Source organism: Taudactylus pleione, unplaced genomic scaffold (genome assembly GCF_031769625.1).
Source record: "Taudactylus pleione unplaced genomic scaffold, aTauple2 ptg000726l, whole genome shotgun sequence".
NCBI classification, from domain to species: Eukaryota; Metazoa; Chordata; class Amphibia; order Anura; family Myobatrachidae; genus Taudactylus; species Taudactylus pleione.
The window spans coordinates 1591725-1607078 of NW_028285128.1; the positions used below are offsets into that span (position 1 = coordinate 1591725).

At 42.8% G+C, this 15354-nt stretch overlaps 1 protein-coding gene across 1 annotated transcript in view; it reads right to left on the bottom strand.

The window, feature by feature from the left end:
- CYTH4 (cytohesin 4) overlaps positions 1-15354 on the bottom strand; it is a 123922-nt gene that overhangs the window by 42538 nt on the left and 66030 nt on the right. The window contains exons 8-9 of the mRNA XM_088456942.1: positions 7542-7690; positions 5445-5559 (exon numbers count right to left, since the gene is read on the bottom strand). Of these exons, the coding sequence (XP_088313068.1) occupies positions 5445-5559; positions 7542-7690 (264 nt within the window). The remainder of the gene's footprint in view (positions 1-5444; positions 5560-7541; positions 7691-15354) is intronic.

Here is a 15354-nt window from a genome sequence, read left to right on the forward strand (position 1 = left end):
GGGGAAATAATAGGAAAGACTGGAGGAATAGGGGAAAGGGAAGAGTAGGGGGAGACAGGAGGAATAGGGGGAAGGAAAGAGTAGGGGGAGACAGGAGGAATAGGGGGAAGAATAGGAAAGACTGGAGGAATAGGGGGAAGAATAGGAAAGACAGGAGGAATAGGGGAAAGATAGGGGAAAGGAAAGAGTAGGGGGAGACAGGAGGAATAAGGGGAAGAATAGGGGAAGGGAAAGAGTAGGGGGAGATAGGCGGAATAGGGGGAAGAATAGGTGTTGCTTTCACAGTCTCCCTGAAATGCTTTTTCAAAAGTAGGCAAGTATGGATTTAGGGCCTGATGCAGAGGCGCTCACAAAAAGCGAGCGCTCGCTCTGAATCAGGCTGAGCGCTGTTTTTTTTAGGAGCGGCCTCCCGGCCGCTCGCATAGCTGTGGATGTCCACCCATAGCTATTGCGAGCAGCCATGATGATGGTCGCGATGGTCAAGACCATCGCGACCATCGGGCTTGCGACGAGACCCTTGTGGTAGGGTCTTGTTCATCGCAAGCCCCAGAGAGCTTTTGGCTCTAACAGAGCCGAAAGCTCTCCCACTGACATCACTGGTGATGTCAGTGGGGCCGCCCCCAAACGGCAAGCGTTCCCTCGGGAACACCTCCGTTTGGGCAGCCACCCCCCCGGCCCGCCCACCAAACGGGGCGAGCTGTCACTCAACATCGACAGCTCGCCCACTTTGGTGCAAGACCTGGAGCGACGGATTGCCCATCGCTAGCCGGGTCTCGCGCATGCGCACGTCGTGCGCATGCACTGTGGGCCACTATCAACCCGGTTGCGAGCACTCTGGGCTGTTTTCAGAGGCGGCCGTACAGTCTACGACCGCGCGGCCGCCTCGATGTTTGTCAGTGCGCTTGCGCACGAGGGAGCCGGCTCCTTCGTGCGCATGCGTGAGACCCGCTACGACCGACAGCACTGGTCGTAGCGGGTCTCTTTCCAAAGGGGGCGAGCTGTCGATGTTGATTGACAGCCAGCCCCGTTTGGAAGGTGGGCCGGGGGGGTGGCAGCCCAAACGGAGGCGTTCCCATGGGAACGCCTGCCGTTTGGGGGAGGCCCCACTGACATCACTAGTGATGTCAGTGGAGAGCTTCCAGCTCTGACAGAGCCAGAAGCTCTCCGGGGCTTACGACAAGTGAGACCCTACCCTAGGGTCTCGTCGTAAGCCCCGATGGTCGCGATGGTCTCTGACCATCGCGACCATCACCCGATCAGTCGTTAGAGCTGTGGGTGTTAACCCACAGCCAAACGACCGCAACAGAGGCAGGTGGTCAGGATGCAAGTGGCCGCCCAGTTTCTGAGCGACCGCTTGCATCCTCCGACCGCCTCTGAATGAGGCCCTCAGTGCTTGCGACCGGGTCTGAATCAGGCCATTAGTTCTAAAAGTAGTGATAACATTTTAATCGATTTTCGATTCTTGATCCGATGTTCGTTCTGATATACTGTATATGCTGGCATTGTGGATATATTGTTTATTTGCTGCAGATGTAACATATTTTCTCAAATACTGCTCTGCATCTTTTATTTAATTTAATATATTTGACAAGTAGCCACATTACTGTCATTTTATGAAGTCAGATATACATTGTTGCAATACATTTTTAGATGTGAAACATGATTTCTTACTTAGCCAATACAGTGTAATTCTATGTATATTTATTTGTACACCTTCATTTGCACAGTTTTGTAGTATTGTGTGCATATTTTATAATGTCACTTGTCTTGTATATATTGTACATTTTCATGTACCTGTTAGAACTGTGGGCCTGATTCAGAGCCGCACGTAAGCGGCCGCTTGTTCGCCCTGAGCGATGTTCGCACATCTGCGCATGCGTATGGGTCATAATGCGCATGCGCCAACCAGTCAGTGCGGTCGGAAATCGTGTGTTGGCAAAATAGCGAGTGCCTGCTAATTTGAGTGACAGGATGAGGCGTTTGTGGGTGGTAACAGGGGAAGGTGCTTGAAAACGGGGAGTGGAGATCCGAACGCAGGCGTGCCAAACGGTCAAAACGGGCGTTTAATGGGAGTGCATAATTAACAAAGCAGCGTCATCGACCACGTCACTTGGCTGTCTCTTAGCCTGAACTGTTTGCGGCAGGAAAATCCAACCATAAGCACTGCGAGCAGTTCAGACGCCTTTCGATGTACTCGATTAATCTAATAAATAGCGGAGATGACGTATGATGCGAACGGCCAGGAGGCGTCTTTACAAAATAGCGAGCGCATATTTCGTTAGCTCGCTCAGACATAGAGGCGTCAACAGACCGCAAAGAGCGAGCGCTCTATTTAAATACCCGGCTCCTTTTTCTGAACGAGCGTCCGCAAATAGCGTCCGAGTCTGAATCAGGCCCTGTGTTGTTTACTAGTGTCATGCACTATATATATACATTTCAGTTACAAAGCATACAATGTGTAGGAATAATATGGCAGCCCAGCCAAGCATATAGTTTTTTTTTACCAACCTACTGCATTAAAGGAGGGGGTACATTTATTTGATGACAGTTGGAGGATATATGAACCTTAGCTCTCCCCTTCTGTGGAAAATTTTATTTCTGGTGTTCGCCAGAAAATAACTATTATGGGGCAAATGGAGGATATAATTTTTTAGATTCGTAGGGTGATATTGTCTGGTGATCACAGGTGATAACTGCTAAGGGGTCACATCATTCGAAATAGAGAACTTCCCACTTTCAAGTGTAGGTGCCAGTATTTGTGCAGGTACAATTATGAGCGTGAGAAGGCATATCGTATTAACAAGGTGTATGTGAGAGTGATTGTGCTATGATGTGAGGGGGAACTGATAAAAGCTGGAACCCAAAGTCTGAGAATTAGATAGTGGAAGAAGCCAGGTCCATCAACAAAATAAACTAGTGATGTGACCCTTCTGTCAACCTGACGCAGGATGATTGTAGTGTTAAACACACCTCTATATAGAATAAATTAGTTATCTGCAATTTTAGTTCCTGCAGCAGGGAATGTGCCTGTACATGTAAACACAGGGGTACTACAGGTTGAGTATCCCATATCAAAAATACTTGGGACCAAGGGTATTTTGGATATCGGAATATTCTGTAATTTGGAATAATTGCATACCATAATGAAATAACTTGGGAATGGGACCCAAATATACACACAGAATGCATTTATGTGTTATATACACCTTATACACACAGCCTGCAGGTCATTTTATACAATATTTTCAATAATTTTGTGGCTCAAACAAAGTATGTGTACATGCATGAAATTTATTTATTTTTCATATACACCTTATACACACAGCCTGAAGGTAATTTTATACAATATTTTGAACAATGTTGTGCTTTAAACAAAGTTTGTGCACCTTGAGCCATCAAAAAACAAAGTTTTACTATTTCAGTCATGCTCAAAGAATTCCGAATATTGGAATATTCCGTATTTTGGAATATTTGGATATGGGAGACTCAACCTGTAGTGGTATTTTGTTACAGTAGGTCGAGTCCAAAGTATTTCATGGATCCTGAGTCTTGAATACCTTAATATTGATTAATTCTGAACTCTGTGCATCGCTAATACACAGTAAATACAGCACAATGAATGTACAGAGTAATACCTCTTTTACATCTGAATGCCGGGTCACACCTGGGATTATGTTCACGCGTCCTTCCTGGGTGCGACCCGGCTGAGACCCCTTTCAGACTGGCGGCCCAACCCGGGACTAATGCTGGGTAGATGACATCATCGGCATCACGTGATGCGCCTGCTCTTGGAGATGATCTCATCTCCAAGCGCCGGCTCTTCATAGGCAGCGAATGGGATCCGGGTCGCATCGACCCGGGTTACCGGATCACACTGCATCACGAGATGGGTTGAACGTTCAACCCTTCTTGTGACCAGGGTTGAAATTCCAGGTCGATCGATCCGGCTTATTTCAACCCTGCCCTTTCACACAGCACAATAACCCGGGTTATTGTTGCAAGTGTAAAAGGGGTATAAGTGGGAGTAGTAGTAATATAGGGATGTGACACATGCGGTGGAGTAAAAGCTGAGAGTATGCAAGTTTGGAAATGGGAAAATTACATTTCTATGAAGAAATAGGAAGTGAAACAATATATATTGCTGGAATCCAGAATTATTTACCAGAAGGGAACTAAACCCAAGAACAATGACGTAATTACCGTGTGTGGTTTCTCTATCATTACATGCTCATAGTATAACATTGTTTGATTTTTTGGACAAATACTGATGTGAATGGCCAAATATTCTCTGTAAAGCCCTGCTGAATATGTATGCACTATACAAATAACTGTTAATAAATAATAAACTAATATATCTGCATTGAATGTATGTGTAGAATCAGCCATTGTGCTTTATGACAGCCCTCACTTGATACAGCCTGTTAATGACAAAGGACTGACCGATCAATGAAAGTAATTAAAGTCCCACAGTCACGCTGCTAACCTTAATGACCAGTTTAAGCTTCATTTTGCCTTTAAATGTCACCTGATTAATGCTATAAAGTGCAAATGAATAGAGGTCTAAAAAGCAGTAGAGAAGAAGCTGGTTCTTTATAATGGACAGAAGAATATAAAAGTTAATTTGAAGCTTTTAGAACTTCCATACCCCCATCCTTACCACCAGTAACTATACTTCTATGGGAAGGAATAAATGATACCACAAGTTAGAGGAGATCAAATAAAATACAAGCTTATTTTACATGCTACATTTTTCCTGTCCATTTGGGTCATTGATGTACTCCTGATCCCATTCTGCACTCACCTCTCTTCTAATTATGTGACCTGCCTACTTGAACCAAGTCGAAAGAGTAGGGATCAGGACAGGTCTCTATACCACCCGGTGGCGGCCCCACTCCCTAAATCCGTGACATCATGACGCTACCCCTAGGGAATGGGGCCGCCAGCTTTAAGAACTACAGCTCTGCTACTAAGGACGCACATGGCAGCTTTACAGGCTGCAGGGTGCCTGCCTGGAGCGCCCCTTGGATGCTCTGGGTGGCTCTGTAACAGTGCTACTGGCTGCAGAGTGCCGTTCCATGCACCCTGCAAGCTGCATGCAGGTGCCATGGGGCAGAGATGGTGACGCCACCAGGGCCCTGTGCGCTGTACGACAGCACCACTCGCACACCCCTATTTATATCCCTGGTAGGGATGTTTCCATCCCAGAATGGGAAGTTCACAGAAGAGGGGCACCAATATCTATTCATCAAGCTTTAAACAGGTATTTGGAGAAAAGTAAAGTGAAATGGTGCACTGGGAACTTCCATTACAGACCTGAGTGTATTCAGCTAACAAATCGGGAAAGGTAACGTCAAAATTCACCCAGAATGGCAGAGTTATCCTTTTAACACTCCAAAAATGAATTTAAAAATAGAATTAGAGCTGGCACTTGTGGCAAGACTTACCCATTTTGAGAAGCCAGCCCTCTCTTTGTGGCTTTTGGAAGGCGAGTGTGAGCTCCCAGGCATTTTCTTCTTCTGGAAGCTGAAATGGCTCCTTTTTGAGGCTCTCGTACATTTCCTGCCAGAAAGAACACAATAGCATTGATGTTCTGTAAATGACTACGTGGTAGATTTACTAAAGGTAGATTTTAATCGATTAAAAAATAGCTACAAACGGATCAACATCAACATCGTGTTTCAGAGTCTAAATCGCACACACTTTACTAACACTTAAAAATCAATATAAAAAAATTGTCTGTTAGTAAATGTGTGATTTAGCCCCTTAAACACAACATCGATTTTGATCAATTTAAATGAATTTTTAATCTATTAAAATTGACCTTTAGTAAATGCACCCTAACAATGATAAGAGAAGTTTAAATGCTGTAGTTATATTCTACGGATATTAGGAAGGGAATTCCAATCATTAGTTTTTTTCCAACAACACTGTAAATAAAACAGTGAGTTCCTCTCCTTATGATTTCTAACTACTGTAGCTCCTCGATCACTTAATTAGGGTCCAAAATATACAGGAAACAAATAAAATGACAGAGGAAGACTTACAGCCCTGAAATAAGCAGCCAAATATTGTATTTTACATGAACCAAAAAAAGAAAACCTATAATGCAGATTATAGGCCTGATTTAGAGATTTACCCTAATGTGGTTGCAGCTGCGTTTTTATATGGAATGCATAAATGCTAATGTATGCAAAGATCACCTGAGCATAAAGACGTCCACTGCTGCCTACCTACCTTCGTGCAACGACACATACCTGTGTAAATATCGGTACCATCGCTGAACATCGATGGCCATCTTGTCCTTGCAGCAGGTCTGACCAGCTGCAGACTCGGGAGCTCTCCTCTCACGCAGAGGGCTCTCATGCTGCGTATGCACTCGCAGTGGCTAATTTATGCACACCCATGTAACGGCGTTTAAATGGACAGGCCCGCCTGCGTTATACCTTCCACACCCCCGTCACCACCCCCAAACGCTGACAACCTGTCAATCACTGTGCAATGTATTCTGAAGTGCACCCGTAATTGCAATGCGAACGCAGCGCACGCACAGTGCGGCTTATACGCATGCCCAATGGTAAACAATCGCTCGATCTGCGCACATATTCGCCATTGCATTCATCTCTGAATCAGGCCCTATGAGAGGTATTGCTGTCCAATGAAAGATTGAGAGTACCCACATTTTAATGACCAGGAAGTGATCTGAAACATAATGTACATTTTTCCTAAATTATTACTTTTACATCACATCTTCTAATATGTCAATTTCTATAGCATTAACATGTGGTCTTTAGCAAATGGCCTTTAACTCAGAAAGTTACTATTGCAAAAAACTATTTATTTACACATAATCCAGTCTACATGCCTGTGGCCTTGTCTGAGTCTTGTAGAAATGGAACATAGAGGTGATCAAGCAGTGAAGTGTCTGCGCTGATAATTTAGGGGAACATTTATCAATTCTTGGAGAGAAATAATGGGGGAGATGTACTAAGCCATGAAGAGTGTCAAAGTGGGGAGAGATAAAGTACCAACCAATCAGATCCTAACTGTCACTTTATAGGCTGTGTTTGAAAACTGACAGGAGCTGATTGGTTGGTTCTTGATCTTTCTCCACAGCTTAGTATACCTCTAACAATAAAGTGGAGAGAGATAAAGTACCAACCAATCAGCTTCTGATTGTCAGTTTTCAAACACAACCTGTTGGTTGGTTCTTTATCTCTCACTAGGATTTAATAAATAACCCCCTAAATTCTGACAGACCTATCAACTAATGGCAATAACCCACCAGTGACCAGAGTCATGTGATGCCTAGAGGAAATGGCTCACTCGGTGAAGTTAGAAACAAACCAGGGAGGCAGCTGGTGAAAGTATAAAATAAGTGAAATTACTATATGTACATGCTAAGTGCTAACCGATATATTTTTTCATATAATGCACAACCTTCCACAGTAATTTAAAGCTAAGAGTGTCTATAGAAACTTTACGTGCACAAGAGATAAATGTGATATGATGATTTTAACTGCTTTAAGTCAGGGCTTACTCACGGTCAGCAGTTCTGTAGGTAGATCCCCACATGGGTGCACCCCTTTATGTATTGAAATAAACTGTTGAAGATCAGGCTTCTCCTTAACGCTTGGGTTGTGTAAGCTGGTATTTAGGATGATCAACGAGAAGGAAACAATATAGCAGCTATCTGAATGGATAAAACAAATATCAGAAAAAAAGGGATAATTTAAAACAGAATTAGTAAGGTCAAAACACAGATTAATCAGCTAATAAATGAGTTCTTAGACTGAGAATACAACCTAAATATAAGTTTCCCGATGGGTGATCTTCTTCTGTAAAACAATTGTGTACTAATGACTAATAGACTAATTAGAATGTATACTTTTTAAATAACAGTCAACAGTAGAATAATGAAAGACACAGATGGTGTGCTAATTATCCTACAGCAATTTACTAAGACTATCCAGGATAGTTTTCTGAAACCATTGGCTAAACAACATTCCTACTGTATGTCCTAATTAGAAGAGCTCACAAGACTGTAAGTTATTTTCATTTGATATAACCGATGCTGCTCTATTGTAGTTAATTACAACTGAACTGTAGATCATAAGGCTGTATCCCAAACTTAACCTGTGTCCTTGAGCAACAAAGATTCCGATCTACAGAAAGGATTTAGAAAATAGGCTTTATGTTGAAAACATCTATCTGTATTTTGACCAATAGTGTTTTTGACAGGTATGTAAATCTGGGTACACATTATACGATGTATCGTAGGATATATCATTCCCACTTGGATCAGAACGATATAGCATATTCAAACACATTGAATAATGTGTATGTCCGATCCGTCATTCCCGGCCATCGTTCATTGAATGGTCCCATCTGCTGTGTTGCATAACAGATTATGCGATGCAATGAACAATGCGGTGTAATTGTATACTGCATGTAACAATACATCGCTCCGTTGTACACCGGATTGGGCAGTGTGTAAGGCACGTGTGATCAGGGGCGTATCTACCCATGGCCAGGATGGCACTCGCCAGGGGCGACGGCTAAAGGGGGGGGCGCTGTCCGGCAGTGCCACCAGCAGCCAATGGGTGGACTACCCCAGGGGCTTGAACTAGCCCCGCTAGTCCCCCGACCCCACAAGTATAAGGCAGACCGCAGTGATAGCTGTCTGCCCTACACAGTAACAAACACACAAAGCCGCCAGCGGCGGCTGTGTGTTATAGCAGCCAGCCAATGAGACTCAGACAGATGCTCATTGGCTGCTGCGTCCACGGAGGGAGCCGTCTGGAGCTCACTCATGAGCTCCGCCTTCCGGCTTCCCCCACAGCGGGTGATGGGAGAGACATCATGACCTCTCCCCCATCGCATAGTGCAGAACGAGAGCAGTCCCGGAGGAGTGGACAGCGGCAGACATCAGCAGGAGTGGGGATTCAGGTAACTTGCTTTTTTTTTTCTCTGTGTGTGTGTGTTGTTTTTTCTGCGACAGCACAGGGGGCAGTGTGGCTAGTAGGAGGCACTGTATAGGGGGGGCTGCTACTGGGGGCACGTTATGGGGAGGGGGGATGGCCGCTACTGGGGGCACTACATAGAGGGGACTTCTACTGGGGGCACTGAATAGAGGGGACTACTACTGAGGGCACTGCATAGAGAGGACTACTACTGAGGGCACTGCATAGAGAGGACTACTACTGGGGGCACTTCCTGAAATAATGGGGGGAGGGGGGCGTCAGTCCATTACCTTGCCAGGGGCGCTCAGATCTCTAGACACACCCCTGTGTGTGATGTATCATTACACTGGTCACCGCATCGCTGGGTCGCACCGTTGTATGGTGTGTACCCAGCTTAAGGAGCACTCACTATAAAATGTATTGTTTGTTTTGCTTTTACACTTTTCAAGCAGCCTCATTTGCTAATTTTACATGTGCTACAGTAGAACACATTTACCCATTGATGACGGATGATGATTATGAGAGACTTTCGCAAGGCATGGTGACGGTAGGATTTCCCTTCATGAAACAGAAGTACTTGACAATACTTGACAATTTCATAAACTCTACCATGCACTTCTCTGTCTGTGGCAAATATAATAAAAGGAATATTAACTATTCCTTTCCATTATAGACATATCAACCAAAGATTGCTGACATTTAAATATTTGTATCTAAACAATTTAATTACCTTATATGTGCTGAAGTCACTGCTCCACAAATGTATTAACTAACAAACTCATGGGTTAATAACAGGGCTGCAAGTTAATTTGTAGAAACAAAATAGTGGAATCAAGACTGGGATATAAATCTGCTGAACCATTTAGGGCAATAATAATTAAAAAACACATATTACTATCCTGCACCCCTTTATGACTACTGCATGGTCCGTGAGAATCAAGAAAGTTAGAGGTCTTGGGACAATGGAGGGTGAAAGAGGAACCTGAAACCAGACTCACATGACATATGGAGGGGGCAATCTATACAAAGCTTTCCAGAGATAATTGTATAGGGCAGTAGGCATTAGTCACAACAGATTGTGACTATTTTTTTTTTTTTAGGGCAGTATAGAGAATGAAGCAAAATGTAAATGTTCATAAATGTTCTTCATGGAATGTGATTCCCCTCCTGTACTCAGATGGAGCAGGATATTATGTAAACCCAGTACACCAACTAGCCTGACATACTGAAGATGCTCCCTATCATTTCCTGCTGTGAGATCAGGGCAGCAGTGAAGGAGAGGTGCTTGTTCCCTTTTATAACTCAGGATTATAGAGGCTCATAGCCACATGTGTCCAGCATCAGAAAGTGAAGCAGAAGTAGGTGAGTACAAGCAGTGAGGTCAAGAGGTCTCATATTTCTACTCTAGGCCTATCCCCAACAAAATCTAGCTTGCCCCTTTGAAATAAATATACCCCTATGTGATGTAACCACTGTTAAATGGAATCTGGAAAAAGTACACTAGCCACCAGTGAATGAGGTATGCAGACGGTCCATAAGACAAAATATGCATAAATTGTGTACAATGTCAACTAACCACCAATAAATGCAAAACAAACAAAGGTGTGGTCAGTGTTGGTGTCGGGCAACAGTCTGCTGGGACGGACTCATAAATAAGAAAAGCAGAAAGAAGCTCTTACCACTTGCTCTGCTCCCAATGACCAAAGCCCAGTGGCACCATCTGAGATCAGTGACAAGTGTAAGGAAATTGCTCATTCCTGTAGCCCATCCCAGCAGCCTATTGCCTGGCAGCTGATAATCTTGCTGGGTTTTGGACGTCTGGAGCAATACAATTACTGTACTGTACATGAGCAATTATGGCACTGTTTGGTCCTACTGTAGAATGTTATAAACAGGATGTTCCTGAGAGGGATATCATCTTCTGTCTCAATCCAACTAATTATCAGCAATCGTGCTATATACTAAATATTCATATCCTTACATTACTTATGTGATTTTAGCTCTAATTTGTGTCTTTAATATTTGTTTGACATGCTGTATGCATAATAAATTATTTTATATCATATTTTTTCTATGTGCAATATATTCTTTATTGAGTTTTGCACAAGAACATTTCCCAGCCAGCATATCCAGTAGTAGAGATATACAAACATGTAATAGACATATGAAGGAAAAAGGGGGGAGAGTAGGTCTGTTACCTAAAGAACATTAATGTATCACATTACCCAATAAACAAGTTGGCGTAGTGTAGCAGTGGACAATTGATGAAGTACAAGACTCCAGGAAAGTTGGAGTAGGATATGTCCAATGCATATAACTTAAAAGCTTGCGATTACATAAAAGGTCTTAAATTCCAAACATGGACTCCAAACAGCGCAACAAGCATCATGCTTTTCAACCCATCGGAGAAGGTCATCCATGGCCATATAGAGGTTTAATCTATCAAACCATTCTTTAAGTGTAGTTGGGGAAATGGATCTCCAGTGGAAATCACCACTTTAGATGTGCTATTGAGGTGTTTTAGAAACAATTTCCCATAACCAGCCATGGATCCAGTAGACAGGTTCAAGAGCCAGAAAGAGGGATCAGTAGGATTATCTCTGCCTATTATTATAGCACACAGAGTAAAAACATTCTCCCAAAATGGTCGCAGAACCGGACAATCCCACCAGATATGGAGTGGCTAGCCCAGCGTGTTAATACATCTCCAGCAAACAATAGAAACATTGAATTGGTTCTCTACTCAGTGGCATCACTGGGGTTGGTGACACCCAGTGCGCACAATAGATCCCCTGCAGACACCTTTGGAGGGCGTGTCCGGAAAGGGGACGTGGCCTCATTGGAATTGGTGTGGCCCCAAGGCTTCAGGCTTTCCTTTATTTCCAAGATGTACATTAATCAAATTGAATGAGTTGATGGTTTTGAAGAGAATCCACAAAATATGACCGATTGCACTTCAGAAGCTAAGAAACCCTATTCTGGATTAAAATATTGGTATCAGTATCTCACAAATGTAAATAAGCTATCATACAGTATGGTGTGTGACTGAATCTTGTGTTGTATGATTAGATAAATAATTTTTTAATTGTTCTTTCTTTGAAAAAGGAATTAAATATTACCAGAGGTTTTTTTTGCAATACAATAAGACTCATAGGGGTATATTTACTAAAGAGCTGGTTTTTAGAAGTGGAGATGTTGCCAATAGCAACCAGATTCTACTTAACACATACCTCCCAACATTTTGTTTTCACAGCACGGACTTCCGCGTGCCTCAGGCGTGCGTTCCCAAAAAGGGTGTGTGGCCTATACGTAGAGGGGGCATGGCCTAGCGGCACGCCCCCGTTTACATCACTAATGGGCGTGTCCAGCATCTCCGAGATGCTGGGCTGCCCACGGGCTTTCTCCCCACACTGTGAATAGATGCAGAGCAGTGCTATGCAGAGCAGCAGTGTGTGCTCCCTCCAACTTCCCTCCCTCCATGGGACACTGCTGAATGCGGGACAGTTGGGAGGTATGCTTAACATTTAACTAGCACCTTCTAGAACATAATAACTAGAAGCTGATTGGTTGCTAGGGCAACATTTCCATTTCTAAAAACCCACACTTTAGTAAATGTACGCCATATACTGAGAAAACCATGGGTCTTCACTGTGCCCACGATTGTGCTTCTCTGCCAAAGCATTTATAGATGCATGCACACTTCTCAGTCCTTAGAAACACTTATGTATGTATATATATATATATATATATATATATATAATCTGACTGCTTAAAGTTGCAAAACAGGGAAGTTTAGTGTAACTGCCTGACTAGAGCGGTTTGCTACATGATCTCACCAAGCTGAAGACGTAATACCCATTCTAAGAACAATTGCACAATTTAGTTTTTCCTTTATAAACATTTTATTTGAATGTTTGTCGGAGCAAAATATGAATAAACAAATAACAATTGTTGAGACAAGCATGGAAACAACATATAAAAGCAGGCAACTGATCATGAAAGAAATAACACGGCAGAGTAATAATCAAAGGTCAGAACATAGGTTCTAGGCTGGTAGTTATTGAAAGTCCATATTAATTATAATAGGGTTCTATTCATGGGTTGGAGGATGAAAGATTGACAGTAAAAGGTCGACAAGCAATAGGTCGACACCATATGGTCGACAGTCAATGGGTTGGCAGCTACAAAAGGTCGACATGGGGATGGTTGACACAAAAATGGTCAACATATTAAATTAAAAATGGTTATGCCCTTACCCCGATGGTTAGGGTTAGACACTAGGAGTGACGGCTAGGGTTAGGCACTTACTGGAGGGTTAGGGTTAAGCACTAGTAGGGACAGGTAGAGCTAGGCACTTTCCCAGACGGTTAGGGTTAGGCACTAAGAGGGACGGTTAGGGTTAGGCACCTATTGGAGGGTTAGGGTTAAGCACTAGTAGGGACAGGTAGAGCTAGGCACTTTCCCAGACGGTTAGGGTTAGGCACTAAGAGAGTTAGTTAGGGTTAGGCACCTATTGGAGGGTTAGGGTTAAGCACTGGTAGGAACAGGTAGAGCTAGGCACTTTCCCAGACGGTTAGGGTTAGGCACCTATTGGCGGTGTCGAAGCCAGATAATTGGCTAAGACAGAATCTGTTAGAAATGGAATCTGCAGGACGCCATCTTGCGAATGGCAAACAAGACGCCATTTTGCAACTGATCGCAAAACGCCATTTTAGCTACAACTAAAAGTCCTTACATTAAATATTCAGTGATAACAAGACAGGTTTTGTGGATTTGTCTGTGACGAATAATTAAAGAATACACAAACATATGGTGAGCGTTTGCTCTGCATACAGAACAGTATGCCTATGAAAATTGAAGTATAATACAGACACTGATATACTCAGAAGGAGTGGATTCATGAACAATTGTTAGACGTTTAAGATATCGTTAGCCATTGTAGGCCTGGTATCTAATGTTGATGTGGTTAAGAAGAAATGAATTATATTCTAAATAAACCATTGTCTTTATGTCTGATGCTTAAACAAACTAGCTTTTACATTTGTGATTTCATCAAGCATCATTTTGCCACCTGTGTAAACTCATTGCCTGTCATTTTGTAGTCCAGACAAGTAATATCAAAATATGCCAAGTAATACATATATATATATACACATATATTAATTCATGATAAATACATGCATGCACATAGACAATCGCATGTGTACCCACAATGCGTGCACATATATACACATTTGCTATTGCAGATATATACACACACACAGCGCACCTTTTACGCTGTGCTCAGATGCACAACACATACTTACATATAATCATAAATACACACGCACTTATAAAAGGTTCCTGCATATTATGGTTTATATTAAACTTATTAATTATGATGTAAAATGTATATATTTGATATTAATGGTATAGAACATCGTAGACATTTCATGTTTGGCACTGTACTGATACCCTGTCTATTTCCAGATACCCGGTTATATATCGGCAAGGGAATTGGATCATGCGTTCGGGAGTTATGGACGATAGTGAATTATTGGTTGAAATATAAAACTCTGTATGCTGAGCCTGTGGTTAATTTAAATCAATTAACGAACGACAATGTAATCTGGAGAATTGGGACATACCCCTAGTGAACTGTCCTATGAACTACAGTGTACTACAGACCAAGAGCAAGAACCAATGGAATTATGTTTGTCTGTCTACATTGCTGTTATCATGATCTGTTCGGGTATATAGCCTGTGTCCTGGTCCCAGTTAGGAGCCATTCTTCTTCTTGAATGACCACAGGTTTCTGGATTGATGACTGTAACTGGGACCAGTGCGCTGGCGTAAGTATCGACTGTACCATAATGATTGTAACATTTGCACTCATTGTTTAGATCACAGTGCTAAGTACATTTTTCTTTGTTAATAATATCTTTTGTGCTTTGGAACCACACATGTGCGACTATTCATAATGCTGAATAGCGTCATCTAAGCTATAGAGGTTTTAGGCAGAATTCCATAGAGGTTTAAATAGGATTCCATAGTAGGTTAGGGTTAAGCACTAGTAGGGACAGGTAGAGCTAGGCACTTTCCCAGATGGTTAGGTTTAGGCACTAGGAGGGACGGTTATGGTAAGGCACTTACTGGAGAGTTAGGGTTAAGCACTAATAGGGACAGTTAGAGCTAGGCACTTTCCCAAACGGTTAGGTTTAGGCACTAGGAGGGACGGTTATGGTAAGGCACTTACTGGAGAGTTAGGGTTAAGCACTAATAGGGATAGTTAGAGCTAGGCATTTTCCCAAACGGTTAGGTTTAGGCACTAGGAGGGACGGTTATGGTAAGGCACTTACTGGAGAGTTAGGGTTAAGCACTAATAGGGACAGTTAGAGCTAGGCATTTTCCCAAA